The 17,601-nt window shown below is 37.9% G+C and overlaps 1 protein-coding gene across 1 annotated transcript; it reads right to left on the bottom strand.

The window, feature by feature from the left end:
- Positions 1–335: 335 nt before the first annotated feature.
- On the bottom strand, positions 336–11,518 carry ARG1 (arginase 1). The gene is made up of 8 exons (XM_054491196.2): positions 11,399–11,518; positions 8,009–8,081; positions 5,380–5,554; positions 3,273–3,432; positions 1,958–2,052; positions 1,507–1,611; positions 1,174–1,310; positions 336–922 (listed from the first exon to the last, which is right to left on the bottom strand). Exons 1-8 carry the CDS (start codon positions 11,453–11,455, stop codon positions 756–758), a joined length of 969 nt encoding a protein of 322 aa, XP_054347171.1. The 5' UTR covers positions 11,456–11,518; the 3' UTR covers positions 336–755.
- Positions 11,519–17,601: the final 6,083 nt, after the last annotated feature.

Genomic DNA, 17,601 nt, shown 5'->3' with positions numbered 1-17,601 from the left:
CTTTGAACTCTTGAAATCGAGTGATCCTCCTGCCTCAGCCTCCAGAGTAACTGGGACTACAGGCATGTGCCACCACACCCAGCTAATTATTTTATTTTATTTTATTTTTTTAGAGACAGGGTCTTGCTGTGTTGCCCAGGCTGGTCTCAAGCTCGTGGCCTCAAGAGATCCTCCCATCTTGGCCTCCCAAAGCAGTGGGATTATGGGCATGAGCCTGTAATTCATAAATACGTCCTGCTTAGTAGTTTTAAGCAGGACGTATTTATGAATGTGGGGTGTGTGTGTGTGTGTGTGTGTGTGTGTTGCACGTATTTAGAAATATGTAGACAATATAATCTTGTTATAAAGAGTTTATTATAAAAAAATCACATCTTTTGAATGACATGGACACATAGTACCTTTCCAGATGGGGTAGCTTTGTCTCCTGATTCCAGGAGTCCCACTCTATGCGTGGGGGCTTATGTAAGTGTGCTTATTTTTAATGCCAGCAAATTTTTAATTGGAAATCAATGTATGCTTCTCTTTCTAAGGATAAGTCTTTTGCCAAGTTAGAAAATATAAGCTTTTAAATTTCAAAAAAGTTAGAATTTCCACATCTTGAATTTTATACCAAGAGGGAATTTGTAGAGTATACTAATTGGAAAAACATTTTTCTGAAAGAACAAATCTTTAGGAGGATAACTCTATGCTTAAGAAAATGATTAGCTTTCTAATTATGCCATTAGCTATGAGATTTATATCGGATGTTTCCACATTTACTTAGGTGGGTTAAGGTAGTCAATAGGCTTGTGATTACCCTCCCGAGCAACTCCGAAACAAGCCAAGGTTATTGCTACTGCTGTGTTCACTGTTCGAGTTACTTCTTCTGGTGTCTTCCCCAGCAATGGATTCACTTCCATTATATCTAATCCTGAGAGTAGCCCTACAACAGCAAATTGTAATAATGTAATTTATAAAATAGTTGACATTTTGAAATTAGCACAGACAGACTTGAAAGATTATCCACTAACAGAAAAAGGTAGTAACCAATGGAAAACACTTTAGTTATTGCATCTTGTGACTGATGGACATTCTGAAAGTGTCAACTGGGACTTGGTTTTCAGGTCAAGGAGGTATAAATATATATTAGTCAAGTGTACACTTGCTTCTCTGTTCCCTCAGATTGCTAACTACCTGTTTTGTAGATTTCTTCTGTGATGTAGAGACCTTCTCTGTATGTCAGACCTCCCACGACTGGTGTGCCAGTAGCTGGTGTGAAAGATGGGTCCAGTCCGTCAACATCAAAACTCAGATGAATTGGCCTTTTCTTTCTTTTAAAAAGTGGGAAAGGATTTCAGTTTAAGGTTGATGGCTTCACATTTCATAGATAAATAATCTGTTACCTTGTTTTATAAAAAGTAGCAACCCATTATTTCACGTAAAGACTTTATTAATAACTTACATTGGTTAATGTCAGTAGCAACCTTTTATGTTACACACAGGTGTGCACACACAAAAGAATCCTACCTTCCTAGTAGATAGCTGAGTGTTTCTTCCATCACCTTGCCAATTCCTAGTCTGTCCACTTCAGTCATTGAAAAGTATTTAATGCCTAGAGTTTTCAAAATGTAGCTATAAAAGAGAAATTAAGATAATTATAATTAGTAAGGCTGACTGTGCCTGCCTGTCTCCTTTTAAGGGAAATATAAATATAGTAAAATATATAAAACATTTAGGTTCTGTGAACCTAACTCAATATAGTTTTATTTGTATTTATTTTTAACAGCAAGTCAATTGAGATTTAATTGCCTGGATACATACATATGTATGTACATGTATATAAATATATGTGTGTGGGTGTATGTGTGTGTGTGTGTGTCTTGATGTTTAATTTTCTCTCATAGATTTGGTCAGTAAAGCATATCTAGCACACAAAGGGACAAAAATGAAGGCAAATCACATCAAGGAATAAGCTTACTGTTCCCCAGGGTCCACATCTCTCAAGCCAATATACACAATATCCTTGGCAGATATGCAGGGAGTCACCCAGGAGAATCCTGGCACATCGGGAATCTAAAATTACAATGTTTTCACTTGGTTATGTATGATTCTCTTGAACAAATCCTACATTCAAAGGTAAAGACACTTATTGGATTGCATATATCTTATATTTAGAATATAAATATAGAAGAAATCATGTAAAAATAATACACAATTAAGAAGAGGATGTGTGCCTCCCCTTGATTGCCTTGACTTTGCCTTGAACCACTTGGCATTTACCCACTTTGTGCCCCATTCCTGCTGGGCCCTTCTTTCCCGGGGCTCCTCTATAAAGAAATGATTGTGCTCCCATTACTTTGGTAGCTTCCTTCTTTACTTCCCTTTCTCAGTAAGTCCTTAATCCAGAGGATGGCCTAGAGCAGCTGAGGGAAATTTGTGACCTGTCCTTTGGTTATTCTTCACATGATAATATGATGATATCTGCTTTGTCCTCCAGGACGTTTAGTTTTTCCCATGTACTGGGTAGATACTTTGCAAGTTTATAAACCCATCCCTTGGTCATTAGTTCAAAAGACACTTTTTCTGAGCATTTAACATAAGGAGGTTTTAACCTCTTGTATCATCATGAGGACCAAATGTTATATCAATAAAAACTGTTCTTATTGATATACTTACTATGGCATATCAACAAAGTTATAAGCTGTAATATTAAATCTTAATCTGACATTTTATTTTCCATCTTTTAGAAAAGAAGTTTCTAGGGAGCAGGGAGATAGTTCTTTCTCTTATGATTTAGATAGGTGCTTCTCCCAGTAAATATATTAGTTCATAAACCATTGTATCTGAAATTTTAAAATTTCTTTTTTGAAAAGGCTCTATGATATAGAAGGACTACTCAGTAAGAATGCAGAACTGTGTGGCATGTAGTGGAAAGAGGAAGGAATGAGGAGACCTGGTGCTAGCCCTTGCTTCACTATAGACTTGGCATATATCTTGAGCAAGTTGGTTAACCTCTGAACCTCCACTGACCTGTTTATAAATGATTACTCTCTGCCCCACCTACTAAAAGGATAGTTTAACGATTAGCAGAGAAAATATATATTAAGTCAGTTCACAAGGCAGAGATAGAGAGCCTCACTGCCTTTTATCAACCAACCCTTTGCTTATTGGCTGCAGAGAAAATGATTTGAGATTACACCAAGAATAAGATAACATGGACTCATTTCCCTTCCACCTCCTGAGTGTCTACTAAAAAGTATTCTATTGCACTAGAGTACCAACCAGTCTTTTACCTTTCCTTTTAGTTCCCTCAGGAGGAAAGATACAGGTTGTCCATGTAAGTTTCCACTTGTGGTTGTCAGTGGAGTGTTGATATCAGTGTGAGCATCCACCCAGATGACTCCGAGATCGGGGTGGACCCTGGCATGGCCAGAGATGCTTCCAATTGCCAAACTTTTGGGGAAAAAAGTTTGTGTGAACATCAAGTTTGCAGTGTCACTACATACATCATATTATTCACTCACTTAATGCTCCCACTTGGTTTTCCTTTAAGTCACAGTGTCTGATATTTCTGATAGGTTCTGAATTGGAGATGCCAATTAGTTATAACAATAGAGAAAGCATAACTTACACTTAACGCTTACTAACTAGTTATATTTACATCGATTGCATTACTAAAAAAAATTGTGATTTTTTTCCCAAAACCCACCTTGTAAGAAAACCATGATTAGAGCTTAGCCAAAAAAATAAATGAGTATAAAAATACTAGCCACACAAGAAATTCCTTAGCATGAGACACTGTTCAATTCTCAGAGTTAAATTTGGATCATTTTCTGCACACTCATCTCTCCTGGTAAATACTTAATTCTTTCATGTGAATTATGACAAAGTCGTAGAATTTTTCTTAAAATCCAGCTCTTTTATAATTTGAGAGCATCACTCAGAAGTTCTTACATGTTCTTACTCAAAAGTTATTCAGCCAGCGTATGGTGTGTGTTCACTCATTCTATTCAATGCATCTAGTTACCCACTCAACCAGGAACAAAGTTCATCCCAAATACTTCAAGCTCCAGACATTTTGCTGGAATGGAAGACATAAATGATATCTTGCACAGAAGTTGAAAGTTAGGATTTATTAGGTTGGTGCAAAAGTATTGTGGTTTTGCCATTTAAAAACTGCAATTAATTTGCACCAAGCTAATACTATACAATGCCTGTATTCTCCCATTTGTGAATGTTTAAGTATCATTCAGAGAATCATGAGCTTTTATATTCTCAAAGTGGAAGCAATCATGCCTTAATGTTCAGGTATGGATTATTCAGTGTGATGTCTGTTTTCCCTTCAGGTTTCTTGTCTTTTGCCATGTGCCATTCTTAAAGTTTCCACTTAACAAATTTCTCCACTTAAAAAAGAAAGCGAGCCTCAGTTTCCCAATTGCAGTTTTGATACAGAGGCCTTGGTGACAGTTTGGCTTTAGAAGAGGAAGCTGAGGAGGCCTGAAGTCACTGACTGCTCAAAAGCCATAGAAGTGTTTCTGCTTTTAGATCTAATTAGGCCTCTCTGGTAAAATTATCCTAGGCCTTGGAAGTAAATATTTAAAAAGGCTCATGCACAAAAATGGTCTTTGCCACATTATTTGTAATGGTGAAAATTATAATGCAACCTGAATATGCGACAATATGTACATATATAGTGATGTAACCCCTTGATGAAAAATCATGTAGCAATTAAAAAACTGATGCTTATGATGCTTATGCACATCCCATGAAGCAACAAGGAAATTTGTGCTGTAGAGTGAGAACACAACATACACATCTGTCTCTCTCTCTCTCACACACACACACACAAACACACATGTTAAACAAAGTCATCATGTACAAGGGAAAAAAAGATGCCATGAAAGAAATGTGCCAGATTTTCAATTCCGGTTGAAATGGTTGCTAGAGAAGTACAATTACCACATTTTCTTTTCTTGTGTGTGTGTCTGATTTCAAAAATGTTTTGATCATTACTTTTATAATGAAAAACACATTCTTTGAAATTGTTGACCTATATGAGTTGTATATATTATCGGCAATTAAGAACAAATAAGCTATGAATTGCCTCACATACTTATTTAGAAATGTAAGCTTGTGATGAATATTTAGATGAAATCCATTCGTATTTCATACATTTTCTGCTGTACTAGGTCAAAATACAGATATTGTAAGACTTCAAATTGAGCTAAGTCTGTTTCTATAATAAAGTTAGTAACCTATAAAATTTTTTTAAAGGCAGAAAATTTGATATAAAATATGTCAATGGTTTTCTGTCTATATTTCTATATTTTCTCTCTTCTTATGGCCTTGGTTACACTTCCTTTGTGCCAGATTCCCATAGACACAGTTATTCAACAAGACCTGTGGTCTCCGCCCAGCACCAGGCTGATTCTTCCGTTCTTCTTGACTTCTGCCACCTTGCCAGCCAGCTGCTCGCTTGCTTTTCCCACAGACCTTGGATTCTTCACAATTTGAAAGGGACTGTCATTAGGGATGTCAGCAAAGGGCAGGTCCCCATAATCCTTCACATCACACTCTAAAATTAAAAGTTTTGAGTTACTAAATTAAGAAGTAGATTATAAATCAGTCTGTGTAGGATGATCTCAATTGTATAAAACAGGCATATATTCACAAGTATAAGCAAAGGAAAAACCTGAAAGGTCTGTAAATCTCGGGAAGGTAGACCCATGTCTGCTTTTGCTTGACATCGTGTTACCAGTACCACACACTGGTGCGGCTGTATACCGGGCTCTCAGTGAGCACTTCTTGAATCCATCCAGTTAAACTAGACACCAAAATATAACAGTGATAATCTGGTTTGGGCTTAATAGGCAATGTCACTGTCTCTGTCTCTGTCTCTCTGTCTCTCTCTGCTTATGTGATTTTTACCTTTCTATAGTAAGCATGTTTCATTTTGATAATAATTAAATACATATATATCGATATATATATGTATTCTCAGAAAATTTAGAAAGCACTGGTGTATTTTCATCTGGAGATACACACACACAGACACACAAAATATCCATTGAACCTGCCTCATAGTGGTATTATTATAAATAAATAAGAATATGTGAATATGTGCTTAGCACTGAGCCTAACACTTTGGAAGCTTAGGAAATAAAGCTTTTTAGTTATTCTTTTTAGTAAGGAAAAATTGCAAGTAACCCCAAATTCCTAAGGACTGGGTGTGCTCCCTAAAAGGCCTTGAATTAGGCTTGAAAAGTAGATAGTCTCATGTAAAACTGTGATATGGTGTCAGTTTGGTGTTCTGAACTAATTGGCCATTAAATATGGTATTTGTTACATGTCTGTGTGAATCTGATTTAGTAACGCCTCCAAGAAATTTCACCTGATACAACACGTGACCAAATTATGCTTGTCAGTTAAGGGACAAGTCCATTTTCCCAAGCATTCTGTTCTCTACTGGGTGTCTGTATTTGTCTTTTTTTTTTAAAAGATTTATGAAGTGTAATTCTTGTTCACTAAAACTCACTCATTTTAAGTGTGCAGGTCAATGAGTTTGAAAAAATCTAGTCTTGAAACCACCACCACAATCAAGATTTAAAACACTTCCATTCTCCCTCGAATTCCATCCTGCCCCTTTAGAGGTAATTCTTGCCCCCAACCCCCAGGAACTGCTGATCTGCTTTCTTTTGCTATGATTTTGTCTTTCCAGAATGTCGCATCAGTGGAACCATGCAACGTGTAGTCTTTCGTGTCTTATCATGCTGGTTTTGAGATCTACCATGTTCTTGCCTGTGTCTGCAGTCCATTCCTTTTTCTTTTTTTTTTTTTTTGGAGATGGAGTCTCACTCTGTCGCCCAGGCTGGAGTGCAGTGGCGCAATCTCAGCTCACTGCAACCTCTGCCTCCGGGTTCAAGCCGTTCTCCTGCCTCAGCCTCCCAAGTAGCTGGGACTACAGGCTCATGCCGCCACACCCAGCTAATTTTTGTATTTTTACTAGAGACAGGGTTTCACTGTGTTGCCGAGGCTGGTCTTGAACTCCTGAGCTCAGACAGTCCGCCCACCTTGGCTTCCCAAAGTGTTAGGATTACAGGCCTCAGCCACCGTGCCCGGCCAGTCCATTCCTTTTTATTGTTGAGTACTATCTCATTGCATGGATGTGACACTTTTTGTTTAACCATCTACCAGTTGATGGGCATTTTGCTGTTTCCATTTTTTGGTTATTATAAATATTGCTGCCCCCAAACATTCAAGTACAAATCTCTTACCCAAGAGAAGTAGAAACATATCCACCAAAGATTTGTACTTGAATGTTTGTAGTTATACTTCTCTGCACCCAGGAGTAGAACTGCTGGGTCAAAATGTGAATATATGTTTACCTGAGAAACTGCCCACCTACTTTCAAAGTGGCTGTATCATTTGCATTCCCATCAGAAATATATGAGGGTTCTAGTTGCTCCACATGCTGACCAACACTTTATCAGAATCTTATATGTAAAGATAACAGAAAACTGAGCCCATACTTTAAAAATATATGTAAATTTACATTTGCATGCTTATGTATATGTATGTATATATACACACTGCGCAAACACTAGGCGCTGTTGTTATTATCATTATTACTGTTTTATTTTATTTTATTTTATTTTATTTTATTTTATTTTATTTCACAAATAGGGGTCCTCTTGCTAGTACCATACTTCCTGCTGCACCTTGCCTTCTATTTGCTGTTCTCCCGGCTCCCCTACCATCCACCCCAACCCCCGTTCTTGCACATGCAATTTATCTTATACCATAGTTTGGCTGGAAAGACAAAATATCCGAGTGAGGATGTACATCCAGCAATGCTTCCTGAGCATTCTCCCCATGCCCTGCTCCTTTTGTAGGATGTGTTTCTCAGGTTTTAGCCAGTACTGCAATTCTGGTGTAAATATTCCAGACACACTCCAGGTTCACAGGGGCCTGCTCCTTCCTTCAGAGTGGGGAAGAAATCAGGCTGATCATTTTTCAACTTAAAAATTACCTTGTTCTTTAAGTTTCTCAAGCAGACCAGCCTTTCTCAATACTGTAGGGCCTTCTTCCACCCCTTCTCGTGGCTGAACAATTAAAAAATAAAGTACTTCAGACATTATCATGACCATCAGATGCTCACAGCAGGAACCCTTTTCATTATTTAATCAGTTGGACTGTAACTATCATTTTTTGAGCTCCTACAGAGCCAGGAATTTACATCATCTCTTTTAATCTTCACAGCAAGGTAGACTGAATGACTTTTATGCCAAACAGAAAGAACTAGAATCACAAAGGTTATATGGTTTTCAGACTGGCACACAGCTAATAAGTGGCAGAGCCTATGTTCATATTCAGGTCTTTGGATTCCAAAACCTGCATCCCCTCTTCCCGTCAAACCGTGTTATCAACACAGTGAACACGTAGTTTGTGCAAAAGCAGTCTGGTAGATGAGATCCAATAATGAAAAGGCTTTTGACTCAGAGTCCCTCGTAAGCTGATAGGAGATATGGGCATTTGACCCCAGTTACAATACATAGCTTCTTCAGTGATGATATAAAATGTCCTAGTAACAAAAACAGGATGCCCTTAACACTATCGGGGACAGGGTGTGTCAGTAAAGGCTGCAAGAAATAAATGCTGTTTAAGCTGAGTCTTGCGACATAAGTATGTAGTTAGGAAAACAAGACAGAGTGATGGAGAAACTCTGCAAACCAAGAGAACGATTGGGCAAAAGCATCGAAAGAGTGTGACATGAAAGAGACCTACGTAAATGTACTCACATCAGTAAGCTAGAGCTCTTGGAGAGAAAGCAGGCAACAGAAAAAGTCATCACCTGGGAGCTGAAAACTACAAACAAAGACCAACCCAGTAATTTCAAGTTTTGGCCTGCTTACACAGTAGATGGGAAGTTCTACCCTTGCTGTTTTGACGTTAGGGAAGCTAACACTCTTCCTCCAAGGGGCAAGTCTTCCTCAGCCCCCTGAACAATTGGAGGTCCAAAGGCACAGTTCTTTTCTGTATCTTTCTGATTTTAATTTCCAACAGAGCTTTTAGATGCAGAAGACTATTACATGTTGTCAGATGAGACAATGTGTTAAAAGACACGTGTGTCTATCTTTAGGATTGGGGCTGTGGCATCAAAGTAAGCAAATATTTCTTCCCCATTCAAAGGAACAGAACACTTGCCCTGGGCGCCAAGCAAATCCTTGATGTCAAATTCCTGTCCCTGGCAGCAAGGGATCCGCCCTATCCTCTGCCTGACACATTTTGCTTCTTTACTCCCTTTTTGCTTGACACACCTCCCTCTCCCCAATCAAGTAAACATAATTTCTCCTTCTTTCAACCCCAATAGGGTGCTGCTTGGTTCATGTTTTGCCTTTAGTTTTGTGTCTGTTTTTGTATTTTCCTCATTGTTTGATTTCAGTCCAGCTTGCTTTACACTTGGGGCACTATATTTTGTAGTGTAGAGCTGACATATAGTAGATACTCAATCCTCAGTTTGATAAAACTCATTGGCTTTTTTACCCTTCTCCCTTTCAGATTTTAGAACAAAGCTCATAGACCTCTTAGTTGACACTATATTTGCTATAACACAGCCATTAAATTTTCTAGAATTTTTTTTATTTGTTTTATTCAAATGGCTTCTCGTGATTGGGCTTTCCTCTTGCTTGCTCTATCTGCCGACTTTGGAAATTGCTTTGTCAGCTCCACCGACTTTCTAAGCTGGGCCCAATCCCTAAATGGCCACAAGTATAAGGTCGCCTTTGGAGTTGAATAGTCTGAAGAGACATCAGTGCAAATCAAGGGCATAGGCATTGGAATCAGATTATCTTGTCTGGACTTATACAGTCAAGGCTGTGTGACGTTGAGCATATTACCAAACTTCTCTGAGCCTCTTTTTAACCCAACTGTAAGGTAAAAATAATACCTACCTTATTGTTTGTTCACTGCCTTGCAAGCCTTTCAACGAGGTGAGACAGGGATGAAGCCCTTTCTCAGACTCAACATTTTAGTCATCTGCCCTCTAATCCTTTCCTTTTGCTTATTTGTCAAACTTGTACCTCCTTTAGGTGAGGACAAATACTTAAATGTTGGCCATTTTATCCTCTCTACTCTATGACTTAGTGTAAAAAATCTCTCTCTCTTAGTCCTTACAATCATGAGACAATGAACTCCATCCTCATTATCATGTTTTAATGGGAGGAGGGTGGTAGAAGGAGACTTGCTTCCCTTTTGTGAGGTTTTTAAATTATATATTTATTATAACCTGTTCAAGAGTGGGTGAGAACAGTGTGGATTTTAAAAGGAACACTTCTGTGTCAGCAAAATGTCCCTGTGTTTGGGAGAGACTTTTGGAGGATTTCCAGGGGAAGCAAAGTAGTATTTACTGACAGTCCAAATGCAGTTTGGGCCTCTAACCTCTGGCCTCTCTCAATTTGTTTTGCAGTAAAAAGTCAGAGTACACAGCAAGGGTTCCAAATTAAGAGAAAGCAAAACGCTGCCCAGATCCTGAGAAACCTGGAGAAAATCAACTTTAGCAGTTTCAACTCACACATTGTCTTGTTTGATTTTGTTCTTTGTTTTTTATCCTCTTTAAGCACAGATGCGTGTTGAAGTCTATGGTGTTCTGTCATCACATTCTCTTTACTAGAATAAGTGTGCCCAGGCAGAAAGAAAAGTGTATTCAAATGTTGCTGGCATGTGTGGATTCATAGCTGGTGGCTCTAAGGAAGTCTGGGAGTTTCATAAATCCATTAAAATTCTTTTAGAGTTGCCAGCCTGCAGTAGGATTTTCTTTCTTTTTTTGTTCTTTTTTTCCCCTTCCAAGTGAGGCACATAAAAGATTCTACCTAGTCCATGAATGAACAGTTTCATAGAAACATTAAAACCCTAACATAACATGAATTATTCACAAAGTTGCATGAAACAATAATATTTAGGTTATCCAAATTATAAGAAGTCTGAAGGTTACCACCAAACTATTAAATTTTTCTAGGCATTAATTACATAACTAAACAAATGTATTTCTTAAAATTCTCTCTTCCTCTACATACACACAGTAACATCAAAAACAAGAGCAACTAAACCTAAATGAGTACCTACAATGCAGAAAGAGTCCATTTCAATTCAAAGAAAAATATTTTCTCCTAAAAAATGTGAGAAAACATTCTGTAGGTTCAAATGAATTTAGCTTTGGCTGAGATCACGAGCCACAAAAGTAAGTGGATATGTGACTATAATTATACAATGTTGGAAAATGGTGAGAGGACTTTAAAATATGCATTTCCAGGCCAGATTGTATCAGAAAACTGAACTAACTAGACAATAGCACCTTACAAATTTTGAAGTCCAAAATTTTCAACTGAATTCCAGGAATTCAAAGAAAGACTTTTTTCCTTACCTGTCCCTTTGAGAAAGGAGCTCCAATAATCCCTATGGTTCTGGACTTGGCGCTCATGCTCTGACACTTCTCTTTGCTGCACTTGAGCTCTCCAGTCAGTCAACCCTCAGTGACAGAGGGCACATCTTTTTTTTCCATTTATACTTGGGTTGAATAAACAACTTTTATTCTAATGAGGACAGCTGGCTCCACCCACTAAACCAAAGAATGATAGTCAACAGTCTTGCAATTGTTCATACATGGAGTAACTATAATTCCTCTGAGTCTAGGTCTCTAATTAAGTGACAATTACTCATGTTCTTACTTCACACCCTTTTAAAAAGCCAGCCAGATGACATTAACCTGACTTAGACAATTGACAAGTTTCACAACTACAGAAGAAGTCCTATTGTTCTGGCTCAGCGTACTCAGGGCAAGGCACTTTCCTCCTCCAGATCTCTGAAGACCTCCTTGTAGAAGAAGGGCCAGGCTTGGCAAGATCGTCTGTCACATCCCTTCCAACCCTAACATCCTGAGTTGAGATTTCACACATGAGGGTAAACGGTTAATCCATGAGACACATTTCATAAACCTTTAGGGTATAATATAATAAAGAGTATATAACTTCCTTTTTTGATTATTCCTTTAAAAAATTAGTTACTTGATTGGTAACCCAGAGAGGTTACCATTTTTGAAATACGGTGTACAGGAAAATAATTGTAGAATCATATCATAATCAAAGTATAGAAATAAAATGGCTAACATTGAGTTTTTACCACGTCAGATGCTGTTCTGTTTCAAAATACCGTATTTAATATTTATACCAATTTTATGTGAAGTCTCATCATTGGTGCCATTATACTGATGAAGAAACTGAAGCTCAGAGACGTTGCCAACATAGGTTGTAGAAGAAAAGCCGGGATTCAGTGTCTGGCATTCTGAATCCACTTAACCGTTGAGCTTTATAGTCTAAATGCTGGGGAGGCGTCAACCTCTATGCCCCGCTGCCATTTGTCACCATGCAAAAGTATGAATTTAAAATAAAGGCACCTTAAAGATCCTTCCGACTTTAAAATTATGTAATTGTAATATAAAGGGAAAATACACTTAGTAGAAACTAATTTCTTTTTCCTATTGGTGAGAAAGAACATTTTGGAATTTAAATTCCATGAGGTCAGAGAATTTTGTCTGCTGTATCCCCAGGGCCTAGAAGAGTGTTGGTATACAATAGGCACTCAATAAATATTTATTGAATGGATAAATGAGGAAACCAAAGTCTCATGGGTCCATTTTGATAGGACTGTTTTCCAAATAGGTTTCCTACCTTTTTCTTGTGGGTTTGCTTGTATATCCTAAATATTTACTTGTGGTATTCCTCATATTGCCTAGATATTAATCTCTTATAGCATTGACATTGCAAATAACTTTTCCCAACCTGTCAGAAATCTGATAACTTTTTATATGTTATCACTCAAAATCCTCAATTTTAAAATAGACACTTGTATAATTTCCCCCAATGCTTTGTGCTTTGGAAGTCTTATTAAAGTCCTGCCACCCCCCCCAAATTGTAGGTATGTAGTTTTACATTTTCTTCCATTTGCCTTAGAGCTTATCTTTCTCACTTCTTTAATCCATATTTGTATGTTGTATAAATTTTCCAATTTGTTTTTCCTGTATCATTCATGCATCAGTTTCCTCAACAACACCCATTGAATAGTCATTCATTTTGCAATTGATTGGAGTGCTGTCTGTCACTAAACTCTTTCTTCTGTTCCATTGACTTATTTACCCATGGCTGTACCAGGTCCATCAGATTTTATTAATATGGCTTTGCGGTACATCTTATCATTGTTTAGGCAAGAGTAACTGTTTTGCTCTTCTTTTTCAAAACTGATTTATCTTTTATGGGTCTCTATTCTCCTATAGTTGGAATAACTTAATTCCTTAAAAATATTCGCTAGAATTTTTACTAGATTTATAAATCAATCCATAGAGATTTGCTAACTTTCAAATTTCATTGCTAGAATTTTTTCTTTGAAAAATTCACATCCTGAAATTTCTTTGTATGCCAAGCTGAGGTTGCCTTCCTGTCATTTGAACCATTGGTCACCACCCTTTAATCCAAGTAAAGCACATTATCTCTTGGCTGTCATGTCTTTCTTGGATTTCTATTGTTTAGGCTGAATATTGCCAAATATCTCACTAATTTCTTGTGTTACATAGTTGCCACTTTCCTTCAGGTCACCAACTTGGTCGCTGTCTTCAAAACATCTCGCTTCCCTCTGCCTTTCCTAAATAGGGCATCCAGAACAAAATGCAGATATCCAAATACAGGTGGAGTTATCTGGTCCATCAGACACAAATTTGATAACACTTGACTTTTCCAAGTCACTGATAAAAACGTTGAATAAGGCAGCACTTTTACAAACACTCTGTGACATTCCACTGGAAACCTTAACCCAGATTGGCATAGCCCCATTAATTAATCATCAGTCGAGGTACAACTGATTACTAATTTCCAACTCAACCACTCCATCCTGTTCACAAGGACATCATAAGGAAATTTATCAGGTGTCTCAATAAAATCTCACCACACTTTACTACCTTTTCTTCTGCCAGTCTGACTTCCCTGTCAAAGTTGATGAGCTGACCTTGACAGGTCCAGTTCTTGGTGAACTCATGCTGACTTCTGGTGATTGCTGCTTCCTTTTTATTATTAACACAAGCTATTTTTTCAATCTCCAAAGCTGTCGTCTCAAGACTTCTAGAGGAAGAAGATAAGGGGTGTCTCACCTATATCACTCTATCAAAGATCCACTTTTTTCAGCTCAATTCTTTCATTTATCTCAGGGTTATGTATATTGAGGTTTTAAAAGCCCTTCTAATACTGCAGATCTCTTAACCAAATGTTGAAAGAAAAATCCTATCTGGCATTTTCCTGGGAATGAGACCACATCTTATTTGACCCTGATCCAAAGCTACTGGAATGAGATCTGACACATAATAGGCCCTTGCATTAGTTTCCTATGGCTGCTGTTACAAAGTACTTGTACCACAAAGTGGGTGCTTAAAAAAAATAAAAAATAAAAATAAAATAAAATAAAATGTTTGTATCCATAGTTTAGAGGATAGAAGTCTGAAATCCAGGTGTTGGCAGAGACATGCTCCCTCTGAGACCTGTAGGGAATTCTTCCTGCCTCTTCCTAGCCTCTGGAGGTTTTCTGGCAATCTTTGGCATTTCTCGGCTCATTAGATGCATCACTCCAATCCTCCATCTTCACTTGGCACGCTCCCTGTGTCTCTGTGTTTTCATATGGCTGTCTCCTTATAGGGACATCAGTCATATTGGGTTAAGCCCCCCCCCCACCAGTATGGCGTTATATTAACTAGTTACATCTGCTATGGTCCTGTTTCCAAATACAGCCACATTCTGAGGTACTGAAGGTTAGGACATCAACATATCTTTTGGAGGGATGTAATTCAACCCCTAGCAGCCCAAATTAATATTATTGAAATGATAAAGAAAGTATGAATTAAAAAGTTACATAATGAGGCAAGGCCCGGTGGCTCATGCCTGTAATCCCAGCACTTTGGGAGGCCAAGGCAGGTGGATCACAAGGTCAGGAGTTCGAGACCATCCTGGCCAACACAGTGAAACTCTGTCTCTACCAAAAATACAAAAAATTAGGCAAGCGTGGTGGCACGTGCCTGTAATTCCAGCTACTCAGGAGGCTGAGGCAGGAGAATCGCTTGAACCCGGGAGATGGAGGTTGCAGTGAGCCAAGATTGTATCACTGCACTCCACTCCAGCCTGGGTGACAGAGCAAGACTCCATCTCAAAAAAAAAAAAAAAAAAAAAAGTTACATAATGAGAGGGATGAAAAAAATGACACACTTTGCCCTCTACATGTTTTTCTTTCTGATGCTCCAAACTACAGCCCATTTCTGCATTTTGTTTTCAATAGCCAGCTCACAGATAAGAATTCTTTCCAGATGAGGCCCAGGATTCTTAGCACTTTTACCAAAGAATGGAATATACACAAAATTTGAAAGACTAAATCTTGAATGGGGAGACTTCAGGGAATCATTTTGTTTGGTGCATTTCCTAGACCCCTTAAATCCAATACAGTAAGGTTGGACCTGGTTCTGGAACACTACACACTATGATTTTATGGAAATGTTCAAACAGGATGATCTCTGGGTAAGTTACGTAGTCATTTCTTTGAGTAGAAACTCTCTTAACCCCTTAAGGCATATTAGTAGCCTAAGTAGCATGGGTTGCCATAAAAAGAAGGTTCATAGGAAGTGTCTGGCTTGGGTTGCTTCACAACTATATGTTAATAGACGCCTTCCCTTTCCTTCCTTTCTTTTTTTTTTTTACCCTCCCAGACTTGAAGCGGCACTCTTACGAAATGTGGAGGCTATGGGAAACAAACTCTTAAAGAGCAGTGCCACTGTTCTCTCTCTGAGCATAGGGAGCTCAAGGCAGCACTGCTCTGGGACCAGGTGGCAGGGAGGAACCCAAAGAGGGAGCTACACCTACTTTGGTGCCCTGAGGTCTCCAGAGATGTCACCTAATGTCCAAACCAGTCCCTGAACTATAGCATTGAAGTCAAGTGAAAGATATTTAAGTTTTGTTTTGGAGGCTTCAGCTACAGACCCCTAAAGAGAGTCTAAAAACAGGGAAGAAGGCAGAAGGTGTAAATAAAAGGGAATTAAAATCAGTACATTCATGAGCACATATGGATTGCCTCTTGGTATTCCTAGGAATAATTCAAAGATTTAACATTCTGCACTAGTGGGTGAGGATTGGAGCCAGGGAACTACTGTGCATGTCCATTATTGAGATCTAGATTTATTCCAAGGTCAGTGTGGCCTGGGGCATAGAATTATAGGATATGAAATAACTGTGGCTCCTAAGGTAGAGTGGCTTCTACAAGTTTCAAAGCTAGTTGAATCTAGAACTGAGAATGAAATCCACATTTCTTGAATCCTTCATGTTTCTTGGATAACATTGGATACTTCTAGTGTTATTCCCACAAGCTCATGTCACCTAAACCTGCAAGACTTCTTCATTCTTGTAAACGAGAGTCAACCTTTAGCTTTTAAAAGATTCAGGGAATTTTCAGAAACTTTCAGAAACTAAATCTAACGAGTAATGAACTACACACTCTGAAAAATGGAAAAAATAATCTGGAGAAAATCAATCATGTTTTCTACATAAAAGTTGAGAGTCAATCAAAGTTTACATTTTATTTTTCTGTGCCTTCTTTCTCGTGGTTTGGTCTATTAAGTAATGGATACCCTCAATATCTAACTTCTCTGGAAAATAAAACTAAAAGTAAAACAAAATTTTGTTGTTTGCTGAAGCGTTTTACTGCATCTATATATTAACACTTGATATCAGTTTCTTGTAATTATTAAAGAAAACCAAAAGTGTATTAACTTGAGAGATGGTAGTATTTTTGCAAAATAAAATAGGTTGGCTCATGCTCTGGAAATTAACTTATCTAAGCTGCCATTGAAGCATTTCTGGAGGACAGTGGTTTTATCTAGATGTTTTTCAGATTTCTCTCTTTTACTTTGACATTCTGTAGCCTTGGTGTGATGTATCTCGGTATAGATTTTTATATATCATTTTTGGATTTCATATATCCTTCTTGGATTTTCTAGGCCTCATGGATGTGTAAATTTGTATTATTTGTCAATTTTTTACAAAAATCTTGGTTTTTTTTTTGTTTTTTTTTGTTGTTGTTGTTGTTGTTGTGCAGGCTTCTGAGCCAGAGTAGGCTCAGAGACTCTGAAATCTTGGCTATTTTTATGTGAGCTTCCCATTCTCAGAAGCTGAAAGTCTACAGGTGTATTTTTGAAAACAGACAAAATACAGTGGGAAGTTTAATTTATGATATTTTCAGTGACATTTCCCAAATGGAGAAGTAAATAGGAGACCCATTCTCCGTATAGACTCTCTGAAGATTTGACTGAAGACATGTCTGCAAGGAGGCCTTGCTCTTTAGTTCTTCAGGGTCAAGAACAAATAAATTGGAGTGATGGCTGAGATCATGAAACATCTTCACTTGGCAGAGTCTAGCACTTTCAAAGCTATTCAGTTTTTTTAGCCTATGTACTATAAATCATCTGATGAAGGACAGAATTCTTCTGGCATACCTAACTGCACACCTATATTCTGTGGGTGGTTTGGAACAAATATTCCTACTAAGGAA

Source organism: Pongo pygmaeus, chromosome 5, assembly GCF_028885625.2.
Source record: "Pongo pygmaeus isolate AG05252 chromosome 5, NHGRI_mPonPyg2-v2.0_pri, whole genome shotgun sequence".
NCBI lineage: Eukaryota > Metazoa > Chordata > Mammalia > Primates > Hominidae > Pongo > Pongo pygmaeus.
Note: the sequence above shows the minus strand (reverse complement) of the source record. Positions and strands in the feature narration are given on the sequence as shown.